Source organism: Loxodonta africana, chromosome 14 (assembly GCF_030014295.1).
Source record: "Loxodonta africana isolate mLoxAfr1 chromosome 14, mLoxAfr1.hap2, whole genome shotgun sequence".
Classification (NCBI taxonomy): domain Eukaryota; kingdom Metazoa; phylum Chordata; class Mammalia; order Proboscidea; family Elephantidae; genus Loxodonta; species Loxodonta africana.
Window position 1 is genome coordinate 41976867 of NC_087355.1, and position 26684 is coordinate 42003550.

Sequence of the window (26684 nt, forward strand, 5' to 3'; positions counted from 1 at the left end):
AAAAGTGGCTGGAGCAGTGTATTGATAGCGCACTGCCAAAAATTCAAGCTGGATTCAGAAGAGGACGTGGAACAAGGGATATCATTGCTGATGTCAGATGGATCCTGGCTGAAAGCAGAGACTACCGGAAAGAAAGATGTGTACCTGTGTTTTATTGACTATGCAAAGGCATTGGACTGTGTGGATCATAACAAATTATGGATAACACTGCGAAGAACGGGAATTCCAGAACACTTAATTGTGCTCATGTGGAACCTGTACATAGAATAAGAGGCAGTCACTTGAACAGAACAATGGGATACTGTGTGGTTTAAAGTCAGGAAAGGTGTGCGTCGGGGTTAAGTTCTTTCACCACACCTATTCAATCTGTATGCTGAGGAAGTAATCCAAGAAGTTGGACTATATGAAGAAGAATGGGGCATCAGGATTGAAGGAAGACATAATTATCCTGCATTATGCAGATGACACAACCTTGCTTGCTGAAAGTGAAGAGGACTTGAAGCACTTACCAATGCAGATCAAAGACCACAGCCTTCAGTGTGGATTATACCTCAACATAAAGAAAACAAAAATCCTCACAACTGGACCAAGTTGTCAATGATTTCATTTTACTTGGGTTCACTTTGAACACCTGTAGAAGCAGCTGTCAAGAAATGAAAAGATGCATTGTATTGGACAAATCTACTGTGAAAGGCCTCTTTAAAGTGTTGAAAACCAAAGATGTCACCTTGATGACTAAGGTACACCCGACCCAAGCTATGGTGTTTTCAGTCGTCTCATATGCATGTGAAAGGTAGACGATTAAGAAGGAAGACTGAAGAAGAATTGACGCCTTTGAACTGTAATGTTGGGGAAGAATATGGAATATACCACGGAGTGCCAAAAGAAAGAACAAATCTCTCTTGGAAGAAGTACAACCAGAATGCTTCTTGGAAGCAAAGATGGCGAGACTGCGTCTTACATACTTTGGACATGTTGTCAGGAGGAATCAGGCCCTGGAGAAGGACATCATGCTTGATAAAGTAGAGGGTGAGAAAAAGAGAAAGACCCTCAGTGGGATGGATTGACAGAGTGGCTGCAACAATGGGCTCAAGCATAACAGTGATTGTGAGGATGGCGCAGGACTGAGCAGTGTTTTGTTCTGTTGTACCTAGGGTTGCTCTGAGTCAGAACCAGCTCGAGGGTACCTATCAGCAACAACAATTTAAGTATCATATTTTTCATTCAATTTCTCCTCTTTCAAAGCCATTAGTTTTCCTTTTTGTAGCCACCTCTTGTGTTTAATTTGATCTTCCTCCCTAGGAACACTGAGACCTCTTAAATTGGTTCTAATGGGATTTTATGTCCTCCCAGCCCACATACAAATTTGGCTGTTAGGGTTTTTCAGACAGGAACAAACAAGTACCAGTGGAAGCCACAGAAGCTTCTGTCCTTGTCAGCAAAGATAAATCATTTAAGACACAGGAAGATCTTCCCAGGACTGAGTAGAATAAATCTTCTCTTTTTATTTATTTATGTTTTATTGTGTTTTAAGTGAAAGTTTACAAATCAAGTCAGTTTCTCATACAAAAACTTATACACACCTTGCTATGTAACCTTAGCTGCTCTCCCCATAATGTGACAGCACACTCATCCTCTCCACCCTGTATTCCCTGTGTCCATTCAACCAGCTCCTGTACCCCTCTGCCTTCTCATCTTACCTCCAGACAGGAGCTGCCCTCCTAGTCTCGTGTGTTTACTTGAGCCAAGAAGTTCACTCCTCATCAGTATCATTTTCTGTCTTATAGTCCAGTCCAATACCTATCTGAAGTATTGGTTTTGGGAACCATTCCAGTCCTTGGGCTAACAGAGGGTCCGGGGGCCATGACCCCTGGGGTCCCTCCAGTCTCAGTCCAACCATTAAGTCTGGTCTTTTTACTAGAATTTGAGGTTTGCATCCCACTGTTCTCCCACTCCATCAGGGATTCTCTGTTGTGTTCCCTGTAAGGGCAGTCATTGGTGATAGCTGGGCACCCTCTCATTCTTCTGGTCTCGGGCTGATGTAGTCTCTGGTTTATGTGGTCCTTTCTGTTTCTTGGGCTCATATTTACCTTGTGTCTTTGGTGTTCTTCATTCTCCCTTGCTCCAGGTGAGTTGAGACCAACTGATGCATCTTAGATGGCCGCTTGCTAGCGTTTAAGACCCCAGAGTAAGTCCTTTCTTAACTCTGGGATTTCTTTACACTGTTCCAATACTTCTTCAGATCCACATGGTCAGTAGGATAGAGCAGACCTTCCAGAGTCACGGTCACAAGGATGGGACAGCTGTTCTCTGAGGAGCCTCATAAGATTCTGCTGGCCAAAAGCCTCCTCTTCTTCCCAAAGCAATGGTAGAATCCAGCTTTTTACTCTAGGTTTCAAGGAGATGCAAGTGCATTTCTCTGCCATTCATTTCTTGGATCTCATCTGCCACCAAAGAGAATACAGTTGAGTACATGTGATGGTAGAATACACTCTGACTCAGATGCTCCCTCCTAGTCCTGCCAATTTGCCTAATCCAATTTTTGTATTATACTAGAGAAAAAATTGGGGAAGAGAAAGTCTGCTATTCTGAATCTTAGATAAGTTTCCACCACTTAGATAAGTTTTTACATCTAATTTTATCTCCTGGAACTCTCTCAAATGAATTCCCTTTGCTAGCCATACCAAGTGACTTGTCATTTTGGGTAAAAATCAAACTTTTTTAGAAATCTGTTCCTCTGCACATGTACCTTCTACCTAGAATGATCTCAACCCCTCTCCTCGGACATATACTCTTCATACTTTTTCACCCATCTATTACTCATCCCTCAATACTCAGTGCAAGTATTTTCTCGTTTGAAATCTCGGGATCCATCCATTCAATTCCTGTCTTAATGTTTAGTTACCTTTAGTAGCAGTGAATCGAAATATGTATTATTTAAGTCTCCTTGAAACTCTAAGTGTGAGGTAAACATTCTAGAACTTTTTGTTTGAGGGAAACTCAGTTTTAGAAAGATATCAGTTAGGAATCTATCATTACATGTGATAGAAAACACAAGCTGATGTGGCATAAGTGAAGAGGGGGCTAACTGGATATGTAAATGGAAGTTCTGGGGTAAGACTGGAGTGTCAGGGATGGTTTGCCATAGAGGAACAAACAGTGTCTTCAGGATCCCAGCTTTCATTCTTTCATTGTGACTCCACCCTCAGAGTCTCTCGCATCATGGAGGGCAAATAGTGACTCTAAACTTACATCTTCTTGGTTAAAGCTAATTGAGAAAAGAACATTCTTCTCATTCCAGTGAAAGTGTATTGGCTTTTCATAGGCTGTGCGTGAATCTTGTGCCCTTCTCTAAGCCAATTGCTTTGGTGAGGGGAATAGCAAGCTGTAACTGGCTAGGCTGAACCAAGTGTGTATATTCCTATGCTCTGCCCATGTGCTTCCAGTGGAAGGAGTGATTTCCTGGAGGAAACTGAGAGCAGCTTCTACCAATAGTAGGGAGAATGGAGTCTGGGTGGCTAAAAACAACAAATGTCCTACACAGGAGCTAACTGGCCTGTATAGCCAGGAGGCAGGCAAGTGATGTTATCCCTGTGTTCTAGACAGGGATTTCATCCTATGGGAGAAGAGAAGGAACAAAAACACTTTCTGGGGCTTTGAAGTGTTACACGCATGTCTCCTTATCACTGAAAGATGATTTAAGAAAAATTCAGCCAGCCTGTTGGGGGCAGTCTTTGATTAAGTTGGAGCAGGAGCTTGCCATTTTGTGTGCCATATGAAGGTTATATTCTGTATCTAGAACTGAGAAGTGAATATTCTGAGCTATATGTGGGAGTTAATAGCAATTTACGAAGTATTTAGAATTCTAAAGACAACTGAAAACAGCTTTCCCTATTATCTAGCTGTTAACCTAGAAAAATGCCTCAAGTTCACCTTGCCGTTCATTTCCTTTGGAGATTGCTCCAAATAGAATTAATACATGACGTGAGGTTATTTGTGTGACATACAGAATCCATCTTGTCCAGTTTGCCAGTAGCCTGCACAGAAGCATTCTATGAACTGTATGAGTCCAGACTTTATGTGTGTGTGTGTGCCCATATGCCTGCAACTAGCTTGCATTATTAGACTTATAAATGCACGAATTCTGCTTCTATTCCTGTGACAAATGATGCTTCATTTGAAGAGGAAATGAAGTGAAATGTTTAGCTGATAGGCCATGTGTAGTGACTGTAAAACTGATTCTTATCTTCCCATTATCCTGATGTTAAGCGATTTCATATATTTCCGCTACCCCCTTAGGAATTCAAGAAAAGCTTTCAAACAGGAAAAGAGGGAGAGGAAGAAGGAGATGAGAAGGATGGGATAAAAGAAGGGAGGGAGGGAAAGGGAAAGAGGGAGAGAGAGAGAACACAGAATTGCATAACACGGTCATATTTGATTCAGTAGCTATCCCTACTTTCTAGCTGTTAACCTAGAAAAGTACCTCAAGTTCACCTTGCCTTTAGTTTCCTTTGTTCATACAAGCTGCCCATTCGTTTTCATTGAAAAGGCTTCTCATAAGAACCTTAAGTCCTGATTAAGGAATGCAGCACAGGATTGAAACTTTCCTTTCCTTTCTTTGGGTCTTGTTAGAATTTTCTCCAAATTCTAAACTCTTTTTCTTTCCTTCATGGAATTATTGGTGCTTAGCCCTTATTCCTTGGAATGAGAATTTTAAAATGCTACTATATTTAGCAATTCTAGGCATTAATAGGAGTCCTGGTGGTGCAGTGGTTAAGTGCTCAGCTGATAACCAAAGGTCAGTGGTTTGAACCCACCAGCTGATCCGTGGAGAAAGATATGGCAGTCTGCTTCCTTAAAGATTACAGCTTTGGAAAATTTATGGGCAGTTCTACTCTGTCCTGTAGGGTTGCTATGAGTTGGTATCAACTCGACAGCAATGAGTCAAAAGGTTAGGCTTGAATAAATACCAAAATGTATACAAATACCTCTGATGCTCAGTATTCAAGAAGTCACTCTACCACCACTATCCTGAATCCCCAGGCATTTATAAGAAGTAATTAAGCTTTTGTCACGGGTTAGCTTTTACTCTTATCAAGTATCTTTACTTAGGGGGTGTTATTTGGATAGTGGTATAATTTATCAGGTAGTGTGACTTATTAGGATAAGAATCTCAGCATTGGTTTAAAATAAATACCTCAAATCCTAGCGTTGCTTTTCTACCATAGCCAAAGGCAATAATTGTTCTGTGAGTGCAGCGTTTCGTACTGAAAGCATTTTTCTTTTTCGGTTTTGGTTTGGTGAATTAAAAGAAAAAACTGAATATAGTGCTTTAACATGATATTGAGAAATGAAAATGTTTATTAATTACCAAAGTGAAAGTTTTCCATTTTTGCAGAAGATAGGGAAAAGCTGTCAATGGTTTTCTGCATGGTAGTTCCTCAATTACTGGTCACAGGTAAGGCAGGTTAGGTCTCACAGGAAGGGATGACTTTTTCTCATTTGCACAAGGGTGCTCGATGTTCTAACAGCAGCTCTGGATAGACGCAGCCTGGGCGCAGAGGCCAGGAGCCTTCGAAGGGCTTTGCTGGAGCAGAGCAGCCTGGGTTCACCCTTCTTGATATTTTTGTGTAGAATTTCTTCCTTGTGTACCAGAAACTGAAGATGCTAATGGAACAATTAAATTATATGACTTCTTTATACTTCTTTTTTTTTTTTTTTGGTAAAAATTTTTGTGGACACATTGTTCTACAAAGCTTTACAAGACCGACCACACTTCTGGATGTGGTTGACTCATCTTTTAAAGTTACAGGCGTTGAATCCTAAGAACATTTGTCCTTGAGAAGTCTGCAAATATAATTTCTAGTGATGGTAGATGGGCTTAACTTTTACACCTGAGTTTTGAGCCAGCAGTTCTTCAAAAGACCATATTTTACATTTAGCAACTTAATCTTTAGAGACTTATCATTTGGGGACTAAATTGCCTAGATACTATTTTTTTTTTTTAGATACTATTTTTGACAACTCAAAATATAAAACTTAAATTATATTGTGTTGATTTAGGGATTTTGAATTAGAAGTACAAAGGATATGATATCATTTAATATTCATTAAGAATAAATATTTTGTTCCTGTTCAGAATATGAGATTGAACTCTTCAGTATTAAATGATCTTTTAATTTCTGTCTCCTCCTGCTCCCTCTAGAAATTGACACCTAATGGTGTTTTGCGGGAAGGATTAACATACTAGAAGGAGTTAATTTTACTGGAACGGTTTTCCCATTGAGCAGTGGTAGCTTTTGTGTTCTGGGTAGCATTGGAAGCTCCTTAACTAAAGGTGGAAACTCTTTTGGTATAGTGGTTAAGTGCTACAGCTGCTAACCAAAAGGTTGGCAGCTCAAGTCTACCAGGCACCCCTTGGAAACTCTATGGGGCAGTTCTACTCTGTCCTACAGGGTTGCTATAGTTGAAATCAACTCGATGGCAATGGGTTTTTTTTTTTTTTTTTTTTGTAACTAAAGGCTACTGACTGTAAATTATTGTTGTTCTTGTATTCATGCCTGAGGGAAGTAAGACCAATGCTTCTGGGTCCTAGCTGCTTGACCTCACAACGAAGAGGTATAGCAACTCAGCCCACAAAATGTCGAGTTCCCAACAGGGTGGCTCCCTATATGTAATTCCAGCTCCCGTTTTGCAACTTTGGATACATCACTCAATTTCTAGGCTCAGTCTTTCACAGTTCCCAAACTGGATTTTTCTGAGTAAGTGTTATTACCTGGATACAGATAAAACTAGTCTGACTGAAATAAAAATCCGTATGTTAAAATATAAAACATCGTCTTCTCTGTGATAACAGTTCTCTTTATCTCCGATAGTGATTGAATCACCTCTTAGTAATCTCAGCCAAGAGATTAGAGTTGTAGCAGAGGGGGAATCGGAACTACCTATCTCCTTCATGGAAACTCTGGTGGTGTAGTGGTTGGGTGCTACAGCTGCTAATCAAAAGGTCGTCAGTTTGAATCCACCAGGCGCTCCTTGGGAACTCTGTGGGGCAGTTCTACTCTGTCCTGTAGGGTCAGTGCATTTGTTGGTCAGGGGTCAGACAGTGTGCCTAAGAAAGCTATGCTTCCTTCAGCTTGGGTGGGAGGTAGAGGAGGGTGCTCATGGTCAATGTTCAACTTGGCACTCAGGGATGCTTAGCAGTGCCACGAGCCCTGAAAATGTTAGTGATTTTGATATGGGAATGTAGAGTCTGTACTTTTCTACTGTAAAAACCATTGCTACATTTACTAAACCTATTTTGTCTTTAAAAAACTGCATCTTTAAAGACTTCTAGTGACCATTGTTTTGTGGTTGTATCCACCATAAATCTTCAATATGTGATTTTTGATCTTTAAAAAGAATTGTCCAGATGATCTCAAGTTTTACACATTCCCTCTCTTTTCCTCTTTCTCTGTCCCCCAGGCCCTTTTGGTGCCCTTTGGCCTAATAGCCATTTTGTTTTTAATTCTTTGACACTTCTGTTGTGTTGCTTTTCTCTTACCTAAGATTAGGTAATAGACTTATAAGGCTATATATTAGATTATATTAAAAAAAAAAAAAGTTACCATTGAGTCTATTCCAACTCATGGCAACCCTATAGGACAGAGTAGAACTGCCCCATAGAGTTTCCAAGGAGTGTCTCATGGATTTGAACTGCTGACCTTTTGGTTAGCAGCCATAGCATTTAACCACTATACCACCAGGGTTTCCTAGATTATATTAGATTAGGTAATAAAGATATCTATTAGCATTTTCAACAATTTGTTTTTTCTAAATAGTTGAGTTGGAGAGTTTTAACTCTGCTCTTATTTGAATTGAATATCATGTTTTATTAACCACTGAGAAGAGTGTAGATAATTCTACTAATTTCTAACTAATTAATATTTTCACCATTTTTGAAAGATTGAATGTATTTTAGCTTGTGTCTGTGTATGAAAATATGTATGCAGGTTATCTTATGAACCAGAATAGAAGTTAATCAGAAAAAGACAACTTTGTACTGCCTCCTCTCCTTTTGAGATGTGTATGTGGGGTGGGGAACGCAGGAAGGGTCTTGTAGTTATAATTTTCGGAAGAAGTTTTAAAGTACTATATATCCGACTTAGTCCATTCTTCCTTTATTTTGCGCCATTGTTCATTTCCATTTAGTAGGGAAATAGATTCCCACTGAGGGTGAATGACACTGTTACTTAAAGTGAAAGTTCAGAATCAGTGTAACATGAGATAAAGGAAGCATCTACATGGTTTCTGGTACTCGGAGTATCCACTGAACTGATATTTTGCATTTAATTTAAAGGTCTGGAGGCTTTCTTAAAGATTGAGAGTCTACATGTTTTACATGATTATTCCCATTTTAACTTGATATGAATATGAGGTTTAGAGAGATGCAGTTTTTCAGCTAATTTTGTTGTGGATTTTATTTGAGATAGAGAGAGAGGTAAGTGTTATTATAATAAAGCCAGCAGATAAACCAAACAAACAAAAAAAAACAAACCCACTGCCATCGAGTCAATTCTGATTCATAGCAGCCCTATAGAACAGGGTAGAACTGCCCCATAGAGTTTCCAAGAAGCGCCTGGCAGATTTAAACTGCCAACTCTTTGGTTAGCAGTCATAGCACTTAACCACTACGCCCCCAGTGTTTCCAGGCAGATAAACAGGAGGTACCTATTCAAAGGGAGGGCAAACCATTTAGTTTGTATTTCAGTTGCCTGGTGCAGGCAGAGTAACAATGTGGCCAATGAGTCTACCTCATGCCAGTTCCAGTCTATGGGTATTGATTACATTGATCAAAATTTAGTGCCCAGATAAATCATCCAAAATGCTTTGTTAGTTATGTCTTATGCCCCTCCCCACCATTGATTCGGTACATCTGGGAGATCTTCTGATAGGTGAACCTTATTTTCTCTTACTGTAAAACTCTCCATTTCTGTCTCTTAACAGGGGTTTTTTGTTAGGTAACTCATTCTGAATATGGATGAAAAAAAGTTTTCTAGCTTTCTATATGACTGGTGTAATGCACACCACCCACCCCTACCTGGTTGCTGTCCAGTTAATTCCGACTCACAATAGTTTTTTTTACAAAGTTGCTCACACTATAAATGCCCAGGGGTTCTTGTTGGTAGAAGTGGGAAAATTTAGTCTTCCTGTGCACACCTGGCGTCAAGACTCATCGCTTAACACCATCCTTCCAATCAACCATATTGCTGCCTCCAGCCCTGCCCATGCCATATTCTAGAGCAGCCTCTGCTACAGTCTGTTCCTTCTTTAGTCACTATTTATTTTCACCAAATATTTAGAAACAGATTATCAGTAAGCAGCTACACAGATAGTTTAAAAAAATAAAGGAAAGAATGATCATTTATAGACCTTTCATGTGTTTTAACTATAGCTAAAATCTTTTTTTATTGTGCTTTAAGTAAAAGTTTACGAATTAAGTTGGACTCTCAACAAAAATTTATAAACACCCTGCTATATACTCCTAATTGCTCTCCCCTCTAATGAGACCACACACTCCTTCCCTCCACTCTCTCTTTTCGTGTCCATTTGGCCAGCTTCTGACCCTCTGGACCTTCTCATCTACCCTTCAGACAGGAGATGCCAACATAGTTTCATGTGTCTACTTGATCCCAGAAGCTCATTCTTCACCAGTATCATTGTCTATCTCATAGTCCAGTCCAATCCCTGTCTGAAGAGTTAGCTTTAGGAATGGTCCCTGTCTTGGGCTAACAGAGGGTCTGGGGACTATGACCTCTGGGGTCATTCTAGTCTCAGTCAGATCATTAAGTCTGGTCTCTTTTTGAGAAATTGGGGTCTGCATCCCACTGCTCTCCTGCTCCCTCAGGGGTTCTCTGCTGTGTTCCCTGTCAGAGCAATCATCAGTTATAGCCGGGCACCATCTAGTTCTTCTGGTCTCAGGCTGATGTAGTCTCTGGTAGATGTGGCCCCTTCTGTCTCTTGGGCTCACAATTACCCTGTGTCTTTGGTGTTCTTCATTCTCCTTTGCTCCAGGTGGATAGAAACCAATTGATGCATCTTAGATAGCTGCTTACTAGCATTTAAGACCCTAGATGCCACTCTCCAAAGTGGGATGCAGAATGTTTTCTTAATAGATTTTACTATGCCAATTGACTTAGGTGCAGCCTGAAATCATGGTCCCCAAACCCCTGTCCCTACTACGCTGGCCTTTGAAGCGTTCAGTTTATTCAGGAAACTTCTTTGGTTTTGGTTTAGTCCAGTTATGCTGACCTTGCCTGTATTGTGTGTTGTCTTTTCCTTCACATAAAATAGTTCTTATCTACTGCCTAATTAGTGAAAACCCGTCTCCCTCCCTCCCCGCTCTCATAACCATCAAAGAATATTCTCTTCTTTATTTAAACTATTTCTCGAGTTCTAATAATTATGGTCTTATACAATATTTGTCCTTTTGCAACTGACTAATTTCACTCAGCATAATGCCTTCCAGATTCCTCCATGTCATGAAATGTTTCACGGATTCATCATTGTTCTTTATCCATGCATAATATTCCATTGTGTGAATATACCATAATTTATTTATCCATTCGTCCATTGATGGGCACCTTGGCTGCTTCCATCTTTTTGCTATTGTAAGCAGTGCTGCAATGAACATAGGTGTGTATATATCTGTTTGTGTAAAGGCTCTTATTTCTCTAGGATATATTCCAAGGAGTGGGATTGCTGGATTGTGTGGTAGTTCTATTTCTAGTTTTTTAAGGAAGCACCACGTCAAAAAAATCTCTTGTATTTCTTGAAAAGTATTTAATGCATAGCTACAAAGTCTATGTACTAAAAGAGGAATTAAACTTCATTTAAAAAATGGTAAAAGTTAAACAGTAAAAATTATTGAAATTGGATCCAGGCTCCATAGTGTGCATAATCAATTGGCCTAAAATTCAAGGGATCCAGATTTTAACACCATCTCCCTTCCTCAAGATTCTGTAACTTTCAAAGTTCCTTGTGCCTGATTAAAAACCTATAATTAAATTGATAGACTTGAATGTATGTGTCTGAACCTATCTTAACTAGCCATTTAATGCTAATGAACAACCATAAACAAGATCATTTTGATGAACTACTTCTCATGCATATTTTGGTCATGTTAAATCACCTGTGCTTATTTAGACAGGCTTAGAAAAATTTTCTATGTGCATATAACATATAAACTACCTAGGCTGTAGGCTGCACAAGGAATAAAAATGAGCAGTTATGAGTTATTTCTTACTTTTTGTATTTAAAAAAGTTGATTTTTTCAGTTCACCATTAGAAAACATACCTGGTATATACAGATTAGGGTCCAATGAGTGGAAAGCAAATGGGTCCATACATTGGCCCTGCACAGTGTCAGTTTGACTGAGCAACCAGCCAACTTTGAATCTGTGTCCTTTTTGTTCCAACCTCAGTCACCTTTCCATGTCAGCCTTCTCATCTGCCAGTGGTACCTGGTCCCACCCACCTCACAGACCCTGTTGGGCAAATAAAATGAAACATGTAAAAATGCTTCTAAAATCTAGGTATATGTACATATATTTTGCTGTGATAATATCCAACTTACCTTTGTATGGAAGACCTGAACCACCACTACCTTGTAGATGTCTCCGCAATCAAGGGAAAACATAGTAATCCCAATAATGGTTTTTGGAATCGAAATATAAACACAGCTAATGAGTGAAATTTCTGTTATTTAGGACAGTAACACTAGACTGTTGTTGAGCAAGAGGAATAATTAAATTATGGTTCATTTTGTCCTTTAAGAAACCAGTATCCATTCTATTGTGTTATGGATTGTCTTGGGGTTGTAAGATGTTCCTAATTACCCTGGTCTTCTTACAGGGTTGGCCTTTGCTGTTCTCTCATCTGTGCACCCTGTGTTTGGTTTATATGGGTCTCTGTTTCCTGCTGTCATTTATGCCATATTTGGAATGGGACGTCATGTTTGCACAGGTAATCATTTCTATGCTTTTGCTTTTCATGTTATTAATGAAGGGGATGTAGAAGTGACCGTTACTGATTTTATTTCCAAAGCAGTTCTTGCCTCACTGTTAAAAACGTCAGCAAATATTAGAGTAAGACGTTTAACTTTCTGTGTCTCAGATACTCAATACATACTGTGATTTATTGCTATATAACTATTTTTTTAACTATGTAACCAAAATTATTGTTAAGAACTCCTTGTATTTTTAGGCTGCAAAAAAAGACCATAAAAGAAAGGGGGATATTCTGAATTTAAAATGAAATGAGAGATGGTAAGCATTTTTAGGAAGATAAGACTAGAAATTTCCTATACTTTAGGTTATTCAAATAGTGAAAAATATTTTAAATGTACTTGGCATTTGGACTAATGATCTTTTAGGTTTCCTCCAATCTAGATTCCATAATGCCGTTTGATTAGTATAGTTCTTGCCTTGCCTAGCTCTGTGTTACCAAGTAAAATGGTGAACTGTTACAAATATTCTGATAATAGAACAGGCTGGTTAAAAACAAAACTTGGGTTTTGGAGTTAGGTAGATCTGAGTGTATGTCTCTTTTCATTGTTTGAGACTTACATGACCTTGGGCAAGTTTTTTACTATTTGCTTAATTGTAAAATCGCAAATAAATAAAGCAAAATAAAACAAAAAACCTCTTATGACTGTAAAAGACTGTAGTGAGAATTAAATGAAATAATTGAGGTACAGTGTCTAGCTTAGCACTTAGTATGTAACTTAATTAGTTGTATAGTAAGATTCAATAAAAATTAGATATTATTATTCTAAAATAATACCTTAATAAATGTTATGAAAGTCATAACAATGGAAGTATTTTTAAACTGAAGTTATCCCTAGAGACATTTTTGTTTATTTTGTGTATGTAAGATCTCAGCCTCTAAGTAATTCCTACTTCTATTTCTTCAGTGATCAGTTTGTGTTATTGAATGTCTTAGTTTCCTATTGCTGCTATAAGGAATTACCACAAGCATGGTGGCTAAAAGCAACACAATGTATTGTCTTAAAGTTTGGAACATCAGAAGTCTGAAATGGGTCTCACTGGGCTAAAATTTAGGTGTCAGCTGGTGTTCCTTTCTGAAGGGTGTAGGAAAGAATCTTTTTTCTTACCTTTTCCCAATTCTAGGGGCCACCTGTGTTCCTTAACTCAGAGCCACTTACTTCATCTTCAAAATCAGCCTTATAGCATCTTCACGTGTCTTTCTGACTCTGATTTTCTGCTTCCCTCTTCCACATTTAACAGGCCCTTGTGATTTTTGTGTGTGTGTGTGTGTGTGATTACAAGAGCCCTGGTGGAACAGTGGTGAAAGAGCTCAGCTGCTTAACCGAAAGGTCGGCAGTTTGAATCCACCAGCTGCAGCTTGGAAACCCTACGGGCAGTTCTACTCTGTCCTATAGGGTCATTTACAATACTGCTACCTGAAGTGTGGTCCATGGGCCTACAACATTAACATTATCTGGGAGCTTGTTGGAAATGCAAAAGCTTGGCTCCCATCCCAGATCTATAGAATCAGGATCCGCATTTTCACAAGATATTCAGTTTATTTATCACTTTATTAAGTGCCTCATTATTTTTTTTTGTCCTAACATAGCCCTCCCAAATGGACATTATAATGTACATATTTAGGTGAAAATAAAGGCCCCAAATTCAGAAAGGTTCTGTGAGATCACAGATTAAACTCGCCTGTACATGGATTACAACCCACATGCGGCCAAATTTAAAGCCCAAGCTTTTTTCTTTGTTAACAGTCTGCTCAAGAATGAACTTTTATTTTGTGTTGATGAAAACAGAGAAAAGCACAACAATGAATTAAGAATCCTTGAAGCCTATTATTTCTGAATTATCCTGCTTCCTCATTTCCTAACAAGTTAGTTTTATTTTTCAAAACATTTGAATATGTCAGCAGGAACAAAAAAAGATTGTTTCCTCTGTTAAACAAATGATGAAAGAAAAAGGCAAAACTAATTTGCCCAATAGGCCATAATTACTGTAAAATGTCAAAAATACATGATTTGATATGTGCCTAAATGTACATTTACATAAACCGTGTTATCTCCTAAGGAATCATTGTAGACATTTTACTGGTTGCCTGGTTTTGAAATTGCCATGTGTATAAGACTCTGTTTTTAACATGTCTTATTAGCTTCTATAGGAACCTTGTAGTCTACTAGTTAAATAATATGGGTGAAAAATACATATAATTTACAGACCAAGTATAATCAATATATCACACTTTTTTAAAAAGAGGTTATGATTTTTTAATTGTAAGTATATATAAAAAATTTGCTGTTACAACATTTTTTACATGTATAATTTGGTGACATTAATTACATTCATCATGTTGTGCAGCCATCACCACTGTCTGTGTCCTCATTTTTTCATCACCCTTAACTCATCGCAACCTTATAGGACAGAGTAGGACTGCCCCATAGGGTTTCCAAGGAGTGGCTGGTGGATTCAAACTGCTGGCCTTTTGGTTAGCAGTAGAGCTCTTAACCATTATGCCACCAGGGCTCCTAATAAAACCTCCAAAACCAAATCCAAACCCATTGCCGTGGAGTTGATTCCAACTCATAGTGACCCTATAGGACAGAGTAGAACTGCCCCATAGGGTTTCCAAGGAGCACCTGGTGGATTCAAACTGCCGATGTTTTGGTTAGCACCCTTAACTCTTAACCATTGCGCCACCAGGGTTTCCAATAAAAGCTTAGTGCTCCCTTAACAATGACTCCTTCCTTCCCCCTCCTTCCTACCACTGGTAACCATTAATAAACTTGGTTTCTATAAATTTGCCTATTCTTGATAGTTCATATAGATGAGATCATACAATATTTGTTCTTTTATGACTGACTTATTTCACTCAGCATGTTCGCAAGGTTCATCCATGTTGGAGCATGTATCAGGACTTCTTCTCTCTTTCTGCCTGAGTAATATTCCATTTTATGTGTATACCACATTTTGTTTATTCATTCATCTTTTGATGGACATTTAGGTTGTTTCAAAGTTTTGGCTATTGTGAATAGTGGTGCAATGAACATCGGTGTACATTTCTCTGTTTGTGTTCCTGCTTTCAATTTTTGGGGGTATATGCCTAGAAGTGGAATAAAAAATGAATCAAAAATCACTTTATCTTGGATTTACCTTCAACTTGGGCAAAATACAATACCAAATCACTAAATGCAATAATGAATTATGTTAGAGGCATCCTAAACAGCAAATAATTCATAAAGTCAAAGTATAAAAGCACAAATTAGCTATTTTACTCAATAATGTGAATTTTCTTCTTTTTATTTAAGACACTACAAATTTTTAAAAAGGGAATAAATTAGTTTATTCTCATGTCTTGCAAAGAATATGTCTTAGAATAAAAAGGAAAAGGACAGAAGCTAGGGTGTAAATTAGAGATTTTTTAAAAAAATAACTACGTTTAGCAATTTGGAGAAAATATTAGGGAGACTATAAAGGGTACTTGTCAGAAGAAAAAAAAATAAACAGCGTGATAGGTCTTAATGCTAGATGATGCTATATGTGACTTTTCATTTAATCATTCCCTATATTTTATAACTAGATATCTTATCATCATCTTGCAAATAAGGAAACTGAGAAAAGTTATGTATGTGACCAAGATCACAAGTTACTATCCAGAACTGGGATTTGAACTTAAAAAAAAAAGTTTGTTTAACTCTGAGGCCCGTATTTGTTTCCCATTAGACCCCTTATACCCATAGAACTCTTTTTTTTTCCTCCATAGAATCCTTAAACTACTAAATGAGTATTATTTAAGGATACCACTACTAGACTTCATAAGCCAACCAGGGAAAAAAGCTGAGAAGGTGAGGGAAAGACTAGAGAAGCAGAGGGGAGGTGACACAGACAAGGAGAGACCTGTGAGGTGGGGCAGGTAGAATGTCATCCACAGCATCCTCACCTGTTCTGTGGGAGCTCCGATGCTCTGGATTTCACTCACTCCTCGGAAACAGCAAAGTAGCATCATTGCTGAAGGGGCCACCACCACTACCACCAGTTGCCATAGGCTCAGTTCCGATTCACGGCCACCCTATGTGCGTCCGAGTAGAATCCTGTGCCACAGGGTTTTCAATGGCTGTTTTTTCAGAAGCAGACCACCAGGCCTTTCTCTGAGGTGTCTCTGGGTGGACTCGAACCACCAACCTTTTGGTTAGCAGCTAAACATGTTAACCATTTGCACCACCTGGGGACTCCTGCTGAAGGGCAGTACCCCCATATCCGTGTTGGCACAGCTACTGCTGGGAAAGTCTCTCTCTGGAGATGTTCTTGAGATATCACTCACACACTGGTGAGGCTCATTCTCCTTCCTCCAACAATGCCTCCTTTTAAAAAGTCCTTTCTCTCCTACCATTCAGTTCCCTCCTATCCTCCCCTACTTTCCAGGAAAGATAGACCTTAAGTCAAAAATTAACCATGGTATCTTCATTTTCAATTCCACAGTTGCTTTTATTTATTTATTTATTTTTATTGTGAAAATATGCACAGCAAAATTCAGTTGCCTTTGTATAAAACCTTTTACTCTGTGTTCTAGGAGATTTAAAGATCTTTAGACACACATTTCTACCCTCAAGTGTATCAGACTTTGAGAAGTCCTTTTGTGACATACCCTGAAAGAACTGTTTTACTAAGACCAGCTTCCAAGGTGACTGTTCCTTACTTGGTGTTGCTCGTATTGGCCACTAGTATCTTGCCTCTAATTCTCAGATTAATTCCTTGATGAGTTCTTAGTTTAATACTTTATGATGAAGACAATGAGATTATTGTTAGTATTTTTGAGAATGACTTAGCTCACACAGAGAACTGTAATTGATTTACACTATATATTCTGTACCACTAACTCTCTGGAAAAGAAGAACAGAATAACAGAACATAATAGAACATTCTGATCTTAGTCTTATTAAGATAATAACTATCATTTATCAGATGCTGAGGACATGACATACATTGTGCTATGTACTATATTACATTATCTCATTTAAGCCTCATAGCAACCCCATGGGGTGAGGAATATTATCTGTTTATAAACAAGGAGATTGAGGTGGCAGTGCTGGGCTTTTAGGCCAGGAAAGGGGCCACGACCACCATGCTGTTCTAAATCCACAGCACATGCTACCATTCATATCCAGCAAGACAAGAGGATCGTCTGTGTTGGATTTCCACAGGGGCCTGTTTCTGATTGACTCTTGTCTCTCTCATCCTATGCTGCTGAATACTTTGTGTTGGGGTGTCTGCATCTTGCCTTAGGCCATTTTTCATGAAGTCTCACATATGAACCGGAACAAAGCAAGATCTTTAATGGGCCAGGGGGAAGGTTATGCAATATTACAGTTTCTCTTGTTAACCCCCTCTGTGGGAATCAGCATTTCCCTGTCCTTGCAACAGCATTCTCAGGCATACTGTGCAGATATGAGAGGCATCAAGGCTCTTGGCAGGAAGAAGAGAACAAACCGAAAGGAATTTTGCGTTTGTGCTAGGCCGTGACTATTCCTGGGAAGTACCCGTCTAATGACAGCAGACAGAAATGGTATGTTTAGTCAGTTTAAGTGCCTCAGCGTGTTTTTGTACTATAATGAAGGTGTACTGTGCAATGCGACAAACTGTCCCTGGGTGGCCCAAATGGCTTGCGCTCAACTACTAACCTAAAAGATTGGCGGTTTGAACTCACCCAGCAGCCCTGCAGAAGAAAGTCCTGATGATCTGCCACTGTAAAGATCACAGCCCAGAAAACCCTATGGCGCAGTTCTACTCTGTAACACATGGGGTCGCCATGAGTTGGAATCAAATAGAAGACAATGAGTTTTTATGGTGTTTTTTAAATCACAGAGGGTAGGAAGGTTAAGTCTGGCTGGGAAGATCTGGGCTGGATCCTTGGTGGACATGGAACTTGAGCCAGATCTTGAAAGGCAGGTAGGGTTTGCACAGGTAGGTTGGAGGAGCCCGTACTCCAGGTAAAGAGCTCTGTATACTTAGCCACTGGACTTACTGAGGTCTTTATATTTATCAGCTCATTTCTATTCCTTTAAAACTCTGCCATGTAGGTGTTATTATCCCCATCCTGTGGATGGGGCAGTTTAGACTCAGAATAATGTACGTTAGATTACATCATAGATAAATGGATGAATTGGATTCAAATCCAGACCATGATCTCTTAACTGATCTACTAAGGGCAGTCTGCCGATCTGCACAGAGATGGAACATATATGGCCCAAAGGGGCATAGCAAGGAGACGGGTGTGGCTGTGTGTTGAATGGAATTATGTACATGTAGGCAGGTTTCTGTTTATTGGTGGAATGTGGTATAGAGTAGGGATGTGGGGCAGATTATTTCTAATACATCTATTTGGTTTGACAACATGGATTCAACTTAAATGATGGATTCAACTTAAATGATGGATTCCAACATTTTTTATTGTTTTTTTTTTCCTAACAAGACCCCGTGCTCACTTTTTTAGGCACCTTTGCTTTAACGTCCTTAATATCAGCCAATGCAGTGGAACGGCTTGTCCCTCAGAGCAGCCAGAACCTCACCACACAGAGCAACACCAGTGTCCTGGGCTTATCTGAATTTGAGATGCGAAGGATCGGTGTGGCTGCAGCGGTTTCCTTCTTGGGAGGAGTGATTCAGGTAAGTAACATTGAGACTTGAGAATAAACAAAGCGGGAACAACAGCACAGCGGAAGCAATTTAGTGCTTTATTTTGATTCTTCTTCGTGCATTTGTCTCTCCAGATAGGTAAAGTGCTGATGTGTTTTACCTTTATGGAAACACTGTCTACTGCATAGAGTAGTTACTCTCTAAATATTGGTTGAGTGAATGAACGAGTACCAAATTTTGAAGTTATAAGGAAACAGTGTTTGACTCTATAAGAATGGGCTTCCGTATAAGGCACTGAGGCAGTCCTTGTGCTTACAGTGACCAGACAGTCACTTCGCAATGTTTCAGGAGAAATCCCTACATGGGAAGATGTGACTAGATTTCTAGAATCCTAACCAATTTTAGGAGCCTCTGGATGGTACAAACGGTTAATGTGCTTGGCTGCTAATTGAAAAGCTGGAGGTTTGAGTTCACCCAGATGGACTCAAAGAAAGGTCTAATGATTCACTTCCATCAAATCAGCCATTGAAAACCCGATGGAGTACAGTTCTACTCTGACACGCGTGGCGTTGCCATGAGTCAGAATTGATGCTACGGCAACTGGTTAACCAATTTTAAGATTTTATGACTTTACTGCCAACATCAGTAACAGGTGGCTCTTAGCTTGTCCCATAAACTTGCTGGCCTTTGCTCCTTCCAGCATCAGGCATGTATGTTGTTGACAGGTTCGCTGTAGTCTTGCTAGTTCTTTAAAATGTCAAAATTTCTAATTTACTGTTTTAAAACATTTGTCACTTTAAAAATTAGATAACTGAGAAGTAAGTATAAAAGTAACAAAGGTCTAAATATTAGAGCACGAATTTGAGTCTTTGATCACATTTTTGCTTACTTCCTCATTTTAAGCTGAATTAAGTGTAAGTATCTTTCCTGAATGTCAGTGTTCTGAATCGGTTGATGCTCTATTTTATAGCGTACCATTATTTATAAGGTCAAAGATCGCATAAACTCCAAGAAGGGAGAAAATAATTGATGACTGCCTGGAATTGAATAGTAGGAAGAAATGATGTGACCTAAAAGGAAGATAGCATTAAAGTCTCTAGAGTTACACTGCCTTCCAGCTATGTATAAAAGAATGAAGAATTAAGGATGTCAGCACAAAATAACTCAAGTCTTCATGGTTCTTTAGAAAACTAGTCTGATTGGCAGCTTTGCCTAATAAATTGATTAACCTTGAAGATCTAGCAGGTAGTTGCTATGGCTGATGGCTTTCATGAAATAGAAACTAGTGTTCTGAGTATCTTGTTACCTTTGCTATATTTTTTAAAGCACGGATGAAGTCGGCGTATTCTGAGTCTTACACGGACAAGCTCGGCACCATTTTCTTCCTCCTTTGGCTTGTGTGGAAACCCTGGTGGTGCAGTGGTTAAGTGCTACAGCTGCTAACCAAAAGATCGGCAGTTCGAATCCGCCACGCGCTGCTTGGAAACTCTATGGGGCAGTTCTACTCTGTCTTGTAGGGTCGCTATGAGTCGGAACCACTTGGGGGCACTGGGTTTGATTTTTTTTTTTTTTGGTTTTTGTTTGTGTGACACCCTCTAAGAGATCTGGTGTTTGTCTCCATCTCAGAAATAATCTACCATGTGAACTGGTATTCAGACAGGGATATGTTACCTTGGATTTGGTGTACGTTTTCAGAAAAATCCCTGTACTAACACAGCAAAGACAATATTGCTACTCCCTCTGTTTCAGTTATATTCCATTCACACCCCTCTTTGAATTTACAATTTTTATTAGTTTTGGACTTTCTATTTTCTTTAAAGCATGGGACAAATAGTTTTAGGTATACATCATAACGACCCTATAGCATAGAGTAGAACTGCCCCATAGGTTTTCCAGCGAGCAGCTGGTGTGTTTGAATTGCCAATCTTTTGACTAGCAGCCGAACTCCATTAATTAACATGCTAGCCTATCTAAACGTTGAAGTTTATATATTTTATCATGTTAAGAAAGTATTCATTATTTTCTCTTTTTGTGAATGTTTTTAGTAGAAATTAGAAAAGTGTTAAGTATTGCTGAAGGCTTTTTCAGCATTATAGAAAAAGTAATGTGATTTTTTTCCCTTTTAAATCTATTACATGGTACATTATATTAATGGGCCTCTTAATATTGAGCCAGCGTTAAATTCCTGGGTGAAATCTCACTCGGTCATGGCGTATTTTATTCTTAATGTGGTATTGGATTCTGCTTGTTATTTTTTTATTTACTACTTTGACATCGTTATTCTTTCGTGGTATTGGACTGTAGTTTTTTCTACTCTCTTTGCCAGGTTTAGGTATCAATGTTTTACCTGTTTCTTAACCTTCATTTCCAATGCTTTGGAGCAATGGATAGCGTATTTGGACAATCTAGTCTTTGAAGATTTTGTAGAATTTTACTTTGAAGTAATTTGTTGGCAGGCACTTGGTCAAATTTTATAATATGTGTTTCCCTAGAAAATTTTCATTTCTATCTAGATTTTCAAACTTATTTGCATATAGGTCTTCAAAATGATCTTATGATTTTTTTTAAAAAACCTTACATTTCAAAATATTTTTCCCCTTTGATATTTCTTATTTTTATTTGTACATAAATTTCTTTTCTTGATGAAATTAACTAGTGGTTTGTCTATTTTGTTAATTCTTTTTTAAAAAACCCAGTATTTTGAAATATTAAGTCTACTTTTTTTCTGTTCGCTTTCTCTGTTTTTTTTTTTTCCCTATTTTATATTTACTTTTTTTTTTGGTTTTTGAAATGGGAATTCAATTAATCTATTAGCATTTTTCATTTTTATTGATGAGAGTATTTTTATGTTAAAAATTTTTCTTATGCTTATTGCTTGAAATATTTTATAGATTCTTATATATAGTTTTTCATTATCAATATTCTTAAGAAATTCTGTGATTTTAGTTTATATTTTCCCTTCTGCCCAATAATTGTTTAATGGAATGGTTTTTAATTTCCAGGTAGATAGGCCTTTTTGATTTTCAATTTTGTTAATAATTTCTAGTTTTATTGCATTGTGGTCAGAGAGTATTATTTATAATATTTCTATATTACCTAATTTATTAATGCTTTTCTTGTGACCTAACATGTGATCAGTTTTTATGAATTTATTATGAACATTTTGGGAAGGGAAGGTATATTCTCTATTATCAGTGTGTAAAGATCAATATATAGCCATAAATTCTGCATTATTGATTATGTTGTTAAGTCTTCAATAGTCTTACTCATCTTTTGTCTACTTGATTTTTCTTGTACTAAGGATGGTGCATTCATTATTGTAGGCTGCCTTCACCAAAATAAGCAGATCTTACTTTCTAATGATTTGCTTACCTTTTAGGTAAGCTGTAGTATGTGTGTGTCATAAACATAGATGTATGCAAATGTCTCTCACTCATCATCATTTGGGCAAAATAAATTATTTATGTTTCTAGTATAAATAAAGCGCACTTACATAACTGCAATAATGTGATGTGATATGTTTCTGTGGTGCACGTTGGATTATGGTTCATTTTAAACAGCTTTATTGAGGTATAACTGACATACAATAAATTGCAGATATTTAGAGCAGTCCCTGAGTGTCGCAAATGGCTAGTTAGGTACTCAACTACTAGCCAAAATTTGGCAGCTTTAACCCACCCAGAGACTACTTGAAGATAGGCCTGGAGATCTGCTTCTGAAAGATCACATCCTTGAAAACCCTATGGAGTAATTCTACTCTACACAGGAGGGGTTGCCATGAAATGAAATCAACTCAGTGGCAACTAACAACAAGCACATACAATATGATAGGTTTTGGCATATATAAATGTATATATACACACATACATACATACACACCAAAAGATGCATTGAAAGAAGATGGAAGGAATGCATAGTCATTGTACCAAAAAGAAATGATTGACTTTCAACCATTTCAGGAGGTAGAATATGATCAAGAAATAATGGTACTGAAGTAAGAGGTCCAAGCTGCACTGAAGGCATTTGTGAAAAACAAAGCTCCAGGAATTGAAGGAATAGCAATTGAGATGTTTTAACAAACGGATGCAGAACTGGAAGTGCTCAGTGGTCTATGCCAAATAATTTGGAAGACAGCTACCTGGCCAATGGACTGGAAGAGATCCATATTAGTGCCCATTTCAAAGAAAATTGATCTGACAAAATGTGGAAATTAACAAACAATATCATTAATATGACATGCAAGTAGAATTTCGCTGAATATCGTACGAAAGCAGCTGCAGCAGTGTATCTACAGGGAACTGCCAGAAGTTCAAGCTGGATTCAGAAGAGGACATGGAACAAGGGTTATCACTGCTGATGCCAGATGGATCTTGGCTGAAAGCAGAGAATACCAGAAAGATGTTTAACTGTGTTTTATTGACTATGCAAAGGCATTTGACTGTGTGGATCATAACAACTTATGGGTAACATTATGAATAATGGGAGTTCCAGAACACTTAATTGTACTCATGAGGAACCTGTACATAGATGAAGAGGCGGTTATATGAACAGAACAAGGGGATACCGCATGGTTCAAAATCAGGAAGGGTGTGTGTCAGGGTTGTACCTTTTCCACATACTTATTCAAGTTGTATGCTGAGCAAATAATCTGAGAAGCTGGACTATACAAAGAAGAACTCAGCATCAGAAGTGGAGGGAAACTCATTAATAACTTGAGATATGCCGATGACACAACCTTGCTTACCGACAATGAAAAGGATATGAAGCACTTACTTATGAAGATCAAAGAGCATAGCCTTCAGTATGGATTACACCTTACTTAAAGAAAACAAAAACCCTCACCAATGGGCCAATAAGCAACATTACGATAAACAGGGATAAGACTGAAATTTTCAAAGATTTCATTTTACATGGATCCATAATTAACACCTATGGAAGTAGCAGTCAAGAAATCAAAGGACACATTGCATTAGGCAAATCTGCTGCAAAAGACCTCTTTAAAGTGTTAAAAAGCAAAGATGTCACTTTAAGAACTAAATGCACCTGGCCCAAGCCTTGGTGCTTTCAATTGCCTCTTATGCATGTGAAAGCTGAACAATGCATACAGAAGACCAAAGAAGAATTGATGCCTTGGAATTATGGTGTTGGCAAAGAATATTGACTATACTATGGAATGCCAGAATGGACAAATCTGTCTTGGAAGAAGTACAGCTAGAATCCTCCTTAGAAGCAAGGATGGCAAGACTTTGTCTCACATACTTTGGGTGTGTTATCAGGTGGGACCAGCCCTGAAAAAGGACATCATGCTTGGTAAAATAGAGGGTCACTGGAAAACAGAAAGACTCTCAACAAGATGGATTTACCTAGTGGATGCAGCATATGGGCTCAATCATAACAACAATTGTGAGGATGATACAGAACCAGGCAGTGTTTCCTTCTATTGCACATAGGGTCACAATGAGTTGGAATCAGCTAGATGGCACCTAACAACTACAACATACACACATGAAATTATTACTACAATCAAGATAATGAAATATCCATCACTCACCCAAATTTTTCCTTGCCCATTTGGAATCCCTTCCCCCACCCTCTTGCTCTCCCCAACTTCCATCCTGAATACCAGGCAACCACTGATCTGCTTTCTGTCACTATAGATTAGTTTGCATTTTCTAGTGTTTTATATAAATGAATTCACTGTACTGGTTTCTTTCACTAAGCATAACATTATTGTTATTTTCTAGTTCACTGTAATAGTTTTGTAACATGTCCAAACCAACCACCCAACCACCCAACCAAACACCCAAACACCCAACCACCCAACCAACCACCCAACCACCCATCCAACCACCCACCCACCCAACCAACCAACCAAAACAACCAAACCAACCAAACCAACCAACCAACCACCATACAAACCAGTTGCCATGGAGTCAATTCCGACTCAGAGGAACGCTACAGGGCAGAATATAACTGCCCCATAGGGTTTTGGTTAGCAGCTGAGCTCTTAACCACTGTGCCACTAGGGCCCCTGTAAGATGGTAGGAACCCCTATCACTAGAACTCATGTAATTTCTGATTGCTGCTAATACAGTAACTAAACAGACTGGTGTGGGGATTTTTTTTTGTTTTTATTCTTATCTATTTCTAAGGCAATTTAATTCCTTCATTTTGCAGAGAAAATCTTTCAAATGTAACTGATGCAATTTTTTGCTATCGGTGTTACTTTTCAAAAAAAAAAGAAAAAGGAAGTTCTCTAGCTTAGCTAAAACGCAGTAGCAGCCAAGATAGGAACTGCTTTCTCATTCAGGGCAATGAGGTGTTAATTTCAAGGCAAAGTGGAACCATTTAAAATGCCAGTATCAATAAGCCTTTCTCTGAGTGTATGGGGTGAGGAAGGGACCACTCAATAAGAGTCAAGACATTTAAAACCATTGTTCTCTTCTCCCTGCAGTTTTTATTATTCTCCATGACAGGCTCTTTGCCCATTCCCTTTTCCAAGAATTCAACAGGGTCTCAGGTTGTCTCCTGCCCATTTCCATGTGTAAGTTTCCCAAGATCTACTTTTATGAAAAAGTAGACAAGATTTCTGCCCTGGAGGATAAGGGGGTATACAGCCCCTTTGTCTGATTCTTAGACAAGCTTGGGGTGACACAGGGGGGTAGGGTATCGAGTGACAAAGCCTCGTATTATTGTTCTGATGCATTCTGAAAATACAGTGTTATTTCTTCAGGGAAGATAAAAACTAGACTTAAATAAGAAAGTCTCCATTTATTTTTAGTTTCGTAGTAAATAAATTTTTGAAAGTATTAAATAATAGAATAATGAATACAAAAAGGACTTAAAATGTAGACTAGTTTACTCTGCCTGTTCAACATGTAATACTTATCCTTTCCAGAAAGAAAAGTCATTGACTTCATTCTTTTGAAATGCGGAAGGGCAGTCTAAAATCTCTTATGATAATGTTTCACTATCTTACAACTATTATAATCAGGAAGTCATTACTCTGCCAAATCTAAATTTTTCCATGGATAGTTTGTACCTGGTAGATTTTTATTTAGAAGTTAAGAATAAACGTAATAAAATTAGAAGTATAACATTCTTAAAATTATAAAAATGAAAATTTCTCATTAAAAACAATAATATTTTTGTCCCATTATATGCCAAGCTTTGTTCTAAGCTCACTACATGTATTAATGCATTCAATCCTCATCAGCATTTTATGAAATATATATATAGATGAAAAAAAAAAAGAAGACAAAAATCAGTTGCCATCAAGCTGACTGTAACTCATGGAGATGCCATGTATGTTAGAATTTGGACATAAGTGACTCTTTCCACGTGCTCCTATAGGACATTGTTCATGACCTGACCTTAGAAGGCTTCTCAGTCTACCAGGGAATATTTTTTTTTTTTTTACCTAGTTGTCTCCCTCTAGATAGTGAGTCTATGTAGAAAAGAGACTTTATATAGTTCCAGCAGCTGGTGCTTAGTAAATGGGAGTTGAATAAATTGAACAGGAAAAAGTTAGTTAAATGTTAGTGTATCGCTGTATTAAATAACTGAAATTAAGTTTTTTTTTTTAACCTTTTCAGATTTACCACTTTCTTCTCTACTCCCTCCCCTTCAAACTAGGATGTAGGAAATGTGTCTATAGCTGTTTAAATTGTAACACAATTCCTAATGAAAAAGGAGTAAGAAAATTACAATTTTCTAATTTGATCATGGATTTTGTCAGATTTTATCCAACTCAAGGAAACACTGGTGGCTTAGTAGTTAAGTGCTACAGCTGCTAACCAAAAAGTCTGCAGTTTGAATCCACCAGGCACTCCTTGTAAAGTCTATGGGGCAGTTCTGTTCTGTTCTATAGGGTCGCTATGAGTTGGAATCGACTCAGCGGCAATGGGTTTGGTTTTTTCAGTATCCAGCTCAAATGTGGAGTGACCCAATCAATGAACTTGTCCACATTTTCCCACAAGTGCCACACTTCATTAAACCTAAAAATGTAACTACTCCTTC

At 38.2% G+C, this 26684-nt stretch overlaps 1 protein-coding gene across 1 annotated transcript in view; it reads left to right on the forward strand.

Annotated features, from left to right (window-relative positions):
• The window catches only part of SLC26A7 (solute carrier family 26 member 7), a 125359-nt gene that overhangs the window by 21605 nt on the left and 77070 nt on the right, over window positions 1-26684 (forward strand). Inside the window, exons 2-3 of the mRNA XM_003408387.2 lie at window positions 11893-12003; window positions 18523-18695. Of these exons, the coding sequence (XP_003408435.2) occupies window positions 11893-12003; window positions 18523-18695 (284 nt within the window). The remainder of the gene's footprint in view (window positions 1-11892; window positions 12004-18522; window positions 18696-26684) is intronic.